This window comes from Gobio gobio (genome assembly GCF_949357685.1).
Source record: "Gobio gobio genome assembly, chromosome: 11".
Lineage (NCBI taxonomy): Eukaryota > Metazoa > Chordata > Actinopteri > Cypriniformes > Gobionidae > Gobio > Gobio gobio.
Window position 1 is genome coordinate 35,932,323 of NC_137104.1, and position 12,119 is coordinate 35,944,441.

At 37.0% G+C, this 12,119-nt stretch overlaps 2 protein-coding genes across 3 annotated transcripts in view; one reads left to right on the plus strand and one right to left on the minus strand.

Annotated features, from left to right (window-relative positions):
- On the plus strand, positions 1–9,452 carry oxnad1 (oxidoreductase NAD-binding domain containing 1). Of its 2 annotated transcripts, none has more exons than XM_079829967.1 (8): positions 1–54; positions 292–429; positions 617–680; positions 1,536–1,642; positions 2,690–2,831; positions 6,412–6,648; positions 6,728–6,836; positions 6,948–9,452. In XM_079829967.1, the coding sequence occupies exons 2-8, from the start codon at positions 326–328 to the stop codon at positions 7,103–7,105; spliced, it is 921 nt and encodes a 306-aa protein (XP_079686093.1). In that variant the 5' UTR covers positions 1–54; positions 292–325; the 3' UTR covers positions 7,106–9,452. The 2 variants fall into 2 exon arrangements, with proteins under 2 accessions (XP_079686093.1, XP_079686094.1); XM_079829968.1 differs by having other exon boundaries at positions 20–147.
- Positions 9,416–12,119, minus strand: part of rftn1a (raftlin, lipid raft linker 1a) — a gene marked incomplete at both ends in the record, with an annotated part of 24,169 nt that continues 21,465 nt past the window's right edge. The window contains 4 exons of the mRNA XM_079829966.1: positions 9,416–9,790; positions 9,960–10,035; positions 10,185–10,288; positions 10,454–10,563. Of these exons, the coding sequence (XP_079686092.1) occupies positions 9,416–9,790; positions 9,960–10,035; positions 10,185–10,288; positions 10,454–10,563 (665 nt within the window). The remainder of the gene's footprint in view (positions 9,791–9,959; positions 10,036–10,184; positions 10,289–10,453; positions 10,564–12,119) is intronic.

The following is a 12,119-nucleotide window of genomic DNA, read 5'->3' on the forward strand; positions in this document are numbered from 1 at the left end:
GTTCACCATCCGTAAACACACAGACGAAGAAGAAACGTCACCGGAGTGACAGAGGTGAATGATTTTTAGTAGTCTGCCTCGAGCATAATAAGCTGATTTTGCTTTGTCTTCTTAATTTTTTAGTATTGCTTATAACTATTCTTAAAGGTAAATTGAGTATAAACCTGATTATTTTATCAATAATAGAGATATATTGCTAACTGTCATAAAAGCTGTTGAGAAGAAACTCATTTCAGATTTCAATGTCGTTGGTTATTTTTCATTAAATACAATAACTTGTTTTGTATTCAGGTGTTTGACCGGTATCAGACCGTCATATCCGATCATGAGTATCCCGTGTTTTGTAAGAACGGTGGCCAGAAGTTTCGCCGGTGGACCAAAACTGTTCAGACCAGCTGTTTTGTGTTCATGTAAAGACACAGTCACACGGTGAGTATCCAGAATCTGGAGCTGTTTCTAGAGGCCTTGTGTTTTAAAACCTCTTGAGCTGGCTACCTAGTTGACATGCAACAAAAATGCTGATTAGTATGTAGGGGACACACTAGATTTTGAGACATAGCCAGTGTTAAGACCCTATTCTTTGTGTTCAACCTAAACTTTACAAAATTTGTTTCAGAAAAATGTCATCCAGAAGACAGACTGACCATCTAGAGAGAACTGCTAGCGTTCATAGAGACATGGTGAGTCTTCTTTCTTAGATTTCTTTATCTATATTTGATAAAAGTCTGCTGACCATAGATTCCTCTGTGACACCTTATAAATGGTTAACAAATTATGTAGCCAAGTAGGTGAAAGTTCAGACACTTATTGTTGTAGGTCAATCAATGTGTCATTTGATTGTCGTTTTTGTCTTGAGACATGTATTTTATTTATATATGTTGTCATGTATTTTATCTAGGGCTTTCAAACGATTAATCGTGATTAATCACATCCAAAATAAAAGTTTGTGTTTTTATCATATATGTGTGTGAATAACACATAATATATGTGTGTATAATTACTATGTATATTTGAATACACACACATATTTAAGAAATATTTGCATGCATATATTGTACACATATTTATTTTAATTATTATAAATAAATATAAATATTTTATGGATAAATATAATTTTTTTTCTTGAATACATGCATGTGTGTGTGTATTTATGTATACATAATAATCATACACAGTACACACACGTATATTATGTAAATACAAACTTTTATTTTGGATGCGATTAATCGCGATTAGCTAATCGTTTGTCAGCCCTAATTTTATTATTTATTTTTTCAAATATTTTTGTACTACTTTAATTTATAGATGTGAAGCATAGTGTTATTTTATTGACATATTATGCAGTTTATATTGTTATTCTATATATTTTTATCATTGAATGTGTATAGTTTTGAGTGGTAAAAATGTATAATGGCTCTCATTTGTACATTCGCATTATATAAACCATTACATTTAAAATCCTGAGAGGCAGAAATGTGGGAATTTTGTTGTAAATTCTCTGTAAAGACATGATTTGATGTTCTGTGTGCATCCAGGAACTTTTCTCTGCACGTGTTAGTGACATTATGAACGAATCGGATGCAGTAAAGCGACTGAGGCTGGAGGTGCCACATCCTGACTTCAGCTTCCGTGCTGGACAGTGGTAAGAGTCAAGTCAAGTCACCTTTATTTAAATAGCGCTTTTTACAATGCAGATTGTTTCAAAGCGGCTTCACAGTGTAAGCAGGAAAATAATGCATCAGATTTTGATTCGGCTGTACAGCGGCTCTGGAGAAAACAGTGATGTCATCCATCTCAGTTCAATTATCAAGTAGTGTCAATGCGGGCAGATCTAGTCGAAATATAGTCGAATATTTAGTATGATAAGAATGGTATACTAAATGATATCCAGTATAATATGATGGGGCTGTGGGGGTATATAAGACAATAAAAGTTGGGGTAACACTAGTCTAGACAGTTTGGAGCCTAAACTGTTCCTAAATGTTTGTTTTCATTTGAAAGTAACTAATGGATGAGAAGACATGCGATTTGCAAAATGGCCAGGAGATGGTGCTCTCACTTAATTCAGTGTGAGATCTGTTATCAGCAAACCACAGAAAAGAATAAAAAATTATATTTGTACGTCAACGTCTCCTCACACTTTCTCTTTCACTTTCTGCTCTCGCTCACATTGTGCCTTATTGCGTTTATGTGTGTGTGTGTGAGTTTTGAGGGAGTCTGAGACTCTGAGTGAGGTGAAAAAGTCAGGTGATGATTAATGCAGATATATGCACAGAAACTCCTCCAGACCATATGATGTTGTGTTCCTGCTAAAGAACATGAGGAATGTGAGTCAAGGAGAGCTGTGCCAGTGGGGGTGTGCGTGCGTGCGTGCACCCCGACATATGTGCTTATCACTTATTCATGCTCTGCATACACATATGGTGACTCTCAAAGCGTATGTTGCTTTAGTGTTTTTTGTTTTGTTTAAGTTTTATTGACATAAGTAATATTGGACACATGGGTGTTGTTGTCCTAGAATGTTACTGTGTGGGAAGAATCTGTGCTTTCTCTTAACCTTCTAAAAGTACTTTATCTAGTTGTGTTGTTAGTTTTAAGTAAGCGACAAGTTTGATATAATATGCTTCACTAGTGTGTCTATATTATATTGTATTATATTATTCATTTTGAATTGCACTTTTTTTCACAGGGTGGATTTCTTCATCCCAGGTGTGGAAACAGTGGGTGGCTTCTCCATTTGCTCGAATCCTGGCCTTCTGCAGAGAGAGGGAGTGATCGAACTGGCCGTCAAATACACACACCATCCTCCAGCACACTGGATTCACACAAAAGTAAGTGAATGAAAAATATATACACCATCTTTCAAAAGTTTGGGGTTGGAAGGTTTTTTTATAATACTGTTGCGTCATTAATTAATAACTACACAGGAACATATGATTGAATCGCTATTAACATTCTAGTAACTACTATTAAAGTTAGGGAAGGCAATTTTCGGAGAGACTTGCAATAGCAAGCTAGCTTTGAAAGCATAGGATCCCACCCTCCCTTCAGAGCGTCTCCAAAGCCACGCCTCCTTCAAAACTAGGGGTGCTCCGATTGATCGGCTACCGATCGCTATCGGGCGATAATCGCTTTGGGAAGTTTGATCGGCGGTCTCTATAAAAGCCGATCTCATAAACCAATCTCATGCTGACGACGCATAAAGACGCAAGTCTGCCGTGAGAGGTATGGCATGACATGCAGTGGCACGCCCACTCCGGTGCGGGTAAAATAATTAGTATATGCTGAAGGTGAGGTACAATTCATATTTCTTTATTAAATAACTTGCAAAGTAATTTGAAAACTTTCTGTGAGACGTAATTTCACAAACAGTGTGAAACTCTCTACCCCTCTCAAAATGCGCAAATGGCTTCACATTATCACATTGCGTCTGCACTATAAGAGCTGCACGCTGCACAGTTGACACAGGATTTGTCACTTGCATAATCGAGCCAGTGTTGCATCGTCACTAAAGTTTTTCATTTTTATTTCTAGTCTTGCCAGTGTTTAAACCACACAGTACTCGCACGCTCTCCTAGAGATTGCGCGCTCATGCACACTCAAAGAGCACACACATAAGAAGCCTCACAAACAGGTTGCGAGTACCAAATTGCGCTCAAATGGTCTAATACAAATGTATGTACAAAATTACTTGGTCTTGACGAGTATACGCGTAAAGACAGTCGGGTTTGTCTTAAAAGGATAGTTCACCCCAAAATGAAAATGACCCCATGAATTACTCACTCTCAAGCCATCCTAGGTGTATATAACAGTTTTATTATAAAAAAGTTATATAAAAAAATATAAAGGCCTTCTGAAGTGAATCGATGGGTTTTTGTAAGAAAAATATCCATATTTAACACGTTATAAAGTAAAATTATATCTAGCTTCCGCTAGACCGCCTTCCGCATTCAACTTCTGAAAAAATCGTAACAGGCGCGACAATGATGTATGTCTCTTTACATAAATACTATTTTCTACTTAAAACTATCATTTCGTTATTTTTACTAACCCAAATAATGACTCATCCGCTAGGTTGCACGTGAGGGGAAAAAAATTGCTTCCTTCCACTTAAGAGTTGAGCTCTTTTTATTTTAATATATCTCTTTACATAACTGCTATTTTCTACTTTAAAAAAAGAATTTCGTTTTTTTACTAACCCAGTGTTTTGTATGTGAATGCTGTTTCACGTGAATATTACCACAGGAGTGAAGAACAAAGCTTTGTTTAGCCTAGAAAGGAAATAATCGTCAGATAGCACTTTTTCATTCTGTTTTGCGATCTGGTCACTCGATTTTCCGTGGATTTTAACAATAGGCCTAGTCCATTTTATCGACATGGACATCTCGTTTCTTTTCCCAAATCTTCACTCACGTCGCACCCATTTTCGCAGGGGATTAAAAATGTTTCTTCCTTTCGTTTGCTTATAATTAAGTCTATTATAACTATTCACATCCTTTACTGTGGTATAAAAAACACTGTGGGACGAATACCTTTTTACTTCAAATTTTATTTAACACAGTTTGTTCTTGTTATTAAACTTGGTTAGTGCGCATCAAGTTTGGTTTATTTGAATAGCGCATTTCACACACACCGGTGATTTTAGTTTCGTTTTCTCTGGCAGTGAATAATCAAACATTGCCTAAATGTCTTGACCCTGTGGAAGATAAAATCCGCTCTTCAGACCTTTTACAACAAGTGTTGCTTTGCAACATCAGGAGAAAACGAAGATATTCGAAAAGGTGTCTATCCAGCTTGTGTCCCACATTCCTCTCAAAGCGTAGAGCGGTAAATGGAAATATATGAATCAAATATTTTTCTAACTAATATCTAATTTTCTTATATTCTTTAGGTTACTATTATTTACTGAAAATCGTTTAAATGCTTTATAGGCTGTAGTGTGTTGTTTCACTGACGAAAGTGCTAAAATAAACACGCATGCTTATGGATGTTTCAGCCTCAAATTATTTCAAAATGCAGGCTATATATATCTGGCATAGACTACAGTATTTAAAATAGCATATATATGCATTAGTTACATTCTCAATTTAATTTACAGAGCAATCCCTGCTAAGTTTTTAGTTTAACTAATACTTTAGAAGAGGATTAGTGTGTGTCGCACTAACAGACTCGCAACGGGGGCGTCGCATCACGATGGTGGCGCTCCATCGGCACAACCCTATATGATATGAATACGATAATAACGAACATAAACAACTTAAAGAGCACTGACCTGTACCACCTGACTGCTGCAGATTAATTTTGGCTTTGATAGTGTTGCCATTGAAATGCATAAATTCGAGTCTTAGTAAGTAGTGCTCAGTCGATCAATCAGTAACTACTATTTCTTCATACCTAGAGGACCACTAAGAACTACTATATACAGGTTCATAATTAATGTGAATAATGCATAATTAATTCTAAAGTGAAGGTAATGGTAACTCACTAATAATGACTTAAGTATTACCAAATCCTTCAGAAGGAACTACTAATTAGATCAGTATTGAAAAGTAAAATAAAATATATTTACTGTTACTTTAGTCAAATTTAATCCATCCTTGCTGAATAAAAATATTTTCTTTCAAAAACCACACTTTTGAACAGAAGTCTGTGATGGCATTAGCATCATTATTCATTTTTTTTGACTGCTCTATTCTATTGTTTATTGGTTTGTTAAAGGAATAGTTTGGCCAAAAATAAAAAACTATCCCATAATTTACTCACCCTCAAGCCATCCAAGGTGTTTATGACTTACTTCTTTTAGCTGAACACAATCAGTTATATTATCCGGCTCTTTCCATCTTTGTAATGGCATTGAATAGTGCCAGAGTTTTTGAAGCTCCAAAAAATGCATCCATCCATCACAGAAGTAATCCATATGACTCCAGTGGGTAAATAAATGCCTTCTGAAGCGATGCGTTTTTGTAAGAAAAATATCCATATTTAAAACTTGAACAGAGGATAGAGCAAAACAAAACGCCAGTCATGAATTAGAAGTCTAAAACGGGAAGTTTTTAAGAAAAATGGATTTTGATATAAGAGAAACTATGCCCTATTTTGGGTCAAAGGTCACCCTTGTGCCGGAACTTAATTTTGTCTTCATAACCTTTAATCAGTATATTTTCCCTGAATATCCTGTTTCACTGCATTACTGGTTGCACATGGCATTTTATTTTGACATTAAGACATTCATGTACAATATGGATTGTTTTTTATACAATTATTCTACCATACAGAAAAAAATGCATTTTAAGTAATTGTATTATTTTGAAAGTTGCATCAGAACTCTAGAGAGCTATATGCCATATATGCTGATGTTGTCAAATATAGGTGTATATATATTTGTAAATTCCTATTTGTCTTCTGTTTCAGTGCTCTGTGGGCTCTCAGGTAGCTGTGAGGGTGGGAGGCAATTTCTACTTTGACCCTCAACCTTCTGACCCAGTGGTCAACCTGTTGCTGGTAGCTGGTGGTGTGGGCATCAACCCTCTGTACTCCATCCTGCTTCATGCAGCCGATCTGCTCAGACATGCTGATGGTCACAGGTACACACCAGGACACACACACCTCTGCTACAGTGCCAAGAACACCAAAGAGCTGCTCTTCAAGGCAAGTATATGTACTCGCAACTTGTCACTGAAGTGAGATTGAAGCTGCCAACTCATTTTGAGATATCTGCTCTATTTAGAACACCATTATTGACATTTGTCATGAGCGACCAGATCGATTCTCCTGCGATCTCCATATTACCCAGCAGAGCTCTGACATAGAGCAGGAACTTAAGCCTTACACCATAAGTGAGTAGAAACATCTACAGTTGATATTTTTTGCTATCTGTTACCTAAAGTTTTAATTCATTGAACTGTTTTCAGATATGATGTCACATGAGATTTTTTTTATCTCCGCAGGTGGAAGGATATCAGAAGAGGAGCTTCAGCGCTATGTAGACTCGGAGCGCACATTGTGTTATCTTTGTGGCCCTCCTCCTATGATAGAGAAAGTGAGTTCAGACCTGCAAAGAATCGGCCTGCCGGAGGACAGAATCCTTTTTGAGAAATGGTGGTAGCTTTACAACTCTGCCCAAAGCAAAGGCCACAGTGATGGATTCATTTGCATCTGTGTCATCATAGAAACAGACTATAATGGCAATGGACCTGTAATAACTTTGAGATCTGTTGAAACGCACAACAGACACTATGTCTGCATTCTCCACATTTGAACAATTTTCTAGACTCTGTTATACCTCATTTTAAAGATGGACTCAACAAATTGACCATAACAAGGGCTGTAATGCTCTACATTATAGTTCATTTGCTGGTTAACTTCAGGAGTCCTGCTTTGAGGGCATGTTGAAAGATGGCACACTCAGATTGCACTTTTTTTATTTTTTATTTTTTTAAGATCTGTGAATAATAATAATAGTATATGTTGTTTGCATTTTAGAACACATATTATTTATTCATTAAAACATTCTTCACATGGGCATAGAAATGATTGGAAAAGTGATGCGACAAAATATAAAACACATTTTTACTATATTTAATATAGTCCTAATTTGCTGAAAAGTGCTAAACCTGGTAGAAGTCCCTTAAACGTCACCATGAAATCAAAATGTATCATTTTTATTTTGGATCCTTGTACCAGTTTTGATAGACACTGACCACTGCAGACTGAGAACACCACACAAGAGCTGCAGTTTTGGAGATGCTCTGTCGTCTAGCCATCACAATTTGGCCCTTGTCTCGCTCAAATCCTTTTCCCATTTTTCCTGCTTCTAACACATCAACTTTGAGGACAAAATGTTCACTTTCTGCCTAATATATCCCACCCACTAACAGGTGCCGTGATGAAGAGATAATCAGTGTTATTCACTTCACCTGTCAGTGGTCATAATGTTATGTATGATCGGTGTATGTCACAATAGAGAAGAAAAGACTATCACAACTTCTGTTTCATGCCGACTTTAAGGCTAGTCGGTTCACTTGGCAGCCCATAAGCAGCTATTTCCATCATTGCAAGTACAGCTTCCATCTACCTAGATTTTACTTAAAAAAACTGAAATATGTCTGTTGAAATTGTTTCAATAACATACAAATCAGTAAAAAAAAAAAGAAGACAAAAATAGCATCACATATTCTGCTTTTTAAGTGCAAGTCATGCCTTTTTTCTTGCCTGGTCATAGTTATTTAATTTTACTGTAACAAGGGGGAATACAGCTGCCATGCTGATTTTGTTTTTGCATTATAACAAGCTAAAATGAAACTCTTAAAATATAGTTCTCCCACAAATTGACGAGGATGTTTAGGCGTAGTCAAAACAAATTCTTTACCACTAATAGTGAGGAATTGTTTAAATATGTAGTCGCAACGAAAAAACGACATTGAAAGCAGAAAAAAACTGCAAGCTGTTAAAGTAATTTAGGGTTCCTCAAATCTGCCCTGCAGAGTTAACACGCCTGAACCTGGTTACTAGATAACGTCTAAGTTACGCATGTAATCCTCGTTCCCTGAAGGAGGGAACTGAGACTGAATGGGGGTTTCGCTTAGAAGCCTCCATTCCGTTAGTCACTGACGTAACGCGGAGTGACTGACTTTACAGTTAGGTAAGTTTGATAAGGGTTTGAACTAAACACTGTAGGACAGTGGCCCTGCAAGGCCAGATTCGAGGAACCGTGCTGTAAATGATGCGCCTTTAGTTTGCATCTTAAGCCCATAATTGAAAGCTTTTATTTACACCATATACTCTCACATAGACGTTTACTATAACTTGCTTTACAAAGTAAAGGCCAAAGTATACTTCACTTTTTGCACACACATGATCGGGTCAGCGTACAGTGCATGTGGCGGACATTTCGTCATCTGAAGAGTACGCACAGGCACAAGAGTACGTATTACATTTTTTTGCAGTATTTACATGGGTTGTAGGTTGTAACTCGTGACGAGAGAATGCCTGTGTAGGCGTACGAGTCAAACGAAGTATACTTTGGGCTTAAGACATCAGTTACTGCAATACTGTCTTCAATAAATGAAAATATTGTGTATTTTATGCACTTGAGCTAGTGTATGACGCATTGCATATGCTAATATTGTATGTAATAAAACAAGCTAACATTACAGATTCACACAGGTACAAGTCTCAACACACTGGTCAGCGTTTAGCAGATTCAGAGCTCTTTGAAACATATTTGTTTGAATCTCCTGCCATTTGCTACAGCAATTCACCTTAAAACTGAGATTCAAACACCTCTTAGCAATCTTGCCAGGACAGTTACTCCGTCAGCTGATGTATATGCCCAGACAAGTGCCTGACGAGAGTGTGTTCTGCCTGAATAAACATGAACATATTGTAATGGTTAAATATGCATAAATGAATACTGTCAGCACACTCCAGAGAATAAAGCTCTCTCTGTCACCACCGCTCGCACTTCCTCTAATTTAACACACGTAATCGTGCGCTTTAATTCCTGACCGCCGTTTGTAATGCCGTCCTTTTTTGCTGGGCTGATGTTTGGGATGTCGATCCTCTGCGTGTGGAATTCCACCGTCCTTTCCGCTTGATCTCTCCTCTCTGGGCTTTCTGGCAAAGTCTGCCCATTTTCCTTTTGGATAATCTCACATCGTCTCATCAGGCTTGTGTTTTCTCTCTCCATTCTTTCCATTTCTCTCTCAATCGTCGCCAGCGGTGATGTGTCCCTCTCTGATGTCCTCTTACTATTCAAGTTCCTTTTGTTTTGACCTCTGAGGTGCAGTTTCTGGAAAACATGCACACAAACTGTCAGACACTGAGCTACTTTTGAAGATTTTAAAGCCAACTGACAACGCTATTACAATTTCACACAGTTCTCTTAGACAACTCTAATCTAATTTTAGAAGAATCTTTTCTTTTGTGGCAGAAATAAACCTTGTGCCATGCATACACACCGTCAAGTCTCTCCTCTTGCGAGGCAGCGTGGGTCTCTGGAGGAAGAGGATCTGTTTTGTGGCCAAACTTCCATCACTAAGACAAAAATAACAAAGTAAGAGCGGTTTAAAGAAGGAATAAAAACAGACTTTTTTTTTTCAGATAATGTTTATACTATAGTTAGCCCCTATGCTGTATCATTGAACATAATGGTCTTGATTAAGGGTTTAGTATGAATTTTGGACCTTCTCATTTTGACGATGGGAGTGGGCAGCACACACATTAGTCTCCAGCCGTATGGAGCCAGAGACTGGAGCAGAGGGATGTAGTCTGTCTTCACTGCGACACCCTGCAAATGTGAGAAAAAAATTGGCCTATTGAGACAAATTGTGTGAATGTGCACATATGTCTGCCCTAATTTAAATGTCAGTTTGTAAGAAGAAAGGTGTACATGTACTACAAATAATAGAATAGTTTATTTAATTGAATTCGGGGTGTACCAGTGTAGACTTACATCAATCACAGTCCATTGCTCAACTACAATAGCATCGTACACTGTGGTCGGCCCAACATCACCTGAAGGACTTTGGAAGATAAAGACACTCTCCACAGTGGAAGAAGATGCTGAAAATAAAGAAAAATTTGGAAAATGTTTATATGAATTCAAAGAATTTAGATATACCATTACCAGGACGGAGCACTCATACTACTATGAATGGTAAGTGCAGCTTGCAATATGGTAGAATAAGTCCCGCCTTCAAAATAAAAGGGCCAATAGCCAGTAAGTAGTCATCACGTCACAAAAAAAAAATTTATGAGACAGGTAATCTCAGACTTTGTTGCTGTTTTGAAATATGTTATTTAAATGTGAGTATGGCAAGCAGTTTTGGGGATTGCAGGATTTTCCTATTCAAATAGATAGGAGTTGGATGCTTGAAATAGCTGCCAGGAGGTGTTGCAAATATGGTTGCCAAGTGAACACTTTCTTTGAAAGGGACTTCATATGAATTGTTAATAAAATTTGTTTTAGAGTCACTGTTGAGCTGATTAATAAAATAATTTTGCTTTTAGCATATTTGCTATGAAATTTCAAAGCTTGTGTTCTCAGGCCACCGAAGCACCGCTGTCGTGTAAATGAACGGCCAGAACCCATTAAAAATGTTCTGTTTTCAGTTGAAATGTGTATCGTGTAAACGGCCCCTAAATTAATAACTAATGATTTTTACAACGGAAAACTGGACAGTGACTTTCTTCTAGAGCTGCTGTACAGCCAATACAATCTTTGTTGCATTAATTTCCTATTATCACTGTAAAGCTGCTTTGAAACAATATGTATTGTAAAAAGTGCTCTATAAATGAAGATGACTTGAATTGTATTATTCTGCTTATTTTTATTATGTTATGTTATGCATTTTATCACATTTATGTTTTTATAATAATTTTATCATTTAATTAAAACTCGCTAAATTAATAAATGTAATATATTAGTAGAGCATATGTATGGAAGCCCGTTTCCATGTGACTTTTCTTCACACAATTGCGAGTTATAAAGTCAGAATTCTGAGATATAAACTCTGATAAAAAATATATAAATTCTGACTTTTTTTTTCTCAATCAGAATTCTGACTTTATAACTCGCAATTGCAGGTTAATATCTCAGAATTCTGACTTCATAGCTCGCAATTGTGAGAAAAAAAGTCTGAGATAAAAAGTGACTTTATATCAAAAATTATATAAAAAATTGTGACTTTATATCACACAATTGCGAGTTTATATCTCAGAATTCTTACTTTATAACTCGCAATTGTGAGAAAAAAGTCTGAATTCTGAAATAAAAAGTCGCAATTACTCTTAATTTTTTTATTTAGTGGCGGAAACGGGCTTCCATACATTTGTTTTTAACTATAGACTGTAAAAAAATATGGTCGTAGTGTCCGTGACGTAACCCATAGGATTCTGAAGAGCAGTTTTGAAGCGTGTAGTAGGGTCGAGCTGGCCGTTGCCCTCTTGGCAGCGCGTCACTACGTGTCACACCCGGATAACTGAAAATGGGTAAAGAGGAGGGACGTGGGTGGAGCTGAGGTGACGTGATGACTAACAGACAGCAGATAAATGGCTATCCACCTGTCACTCAAAGTGGCCACGCCCTTAATTATGCAGAACTTTAAGGCTTTATATAA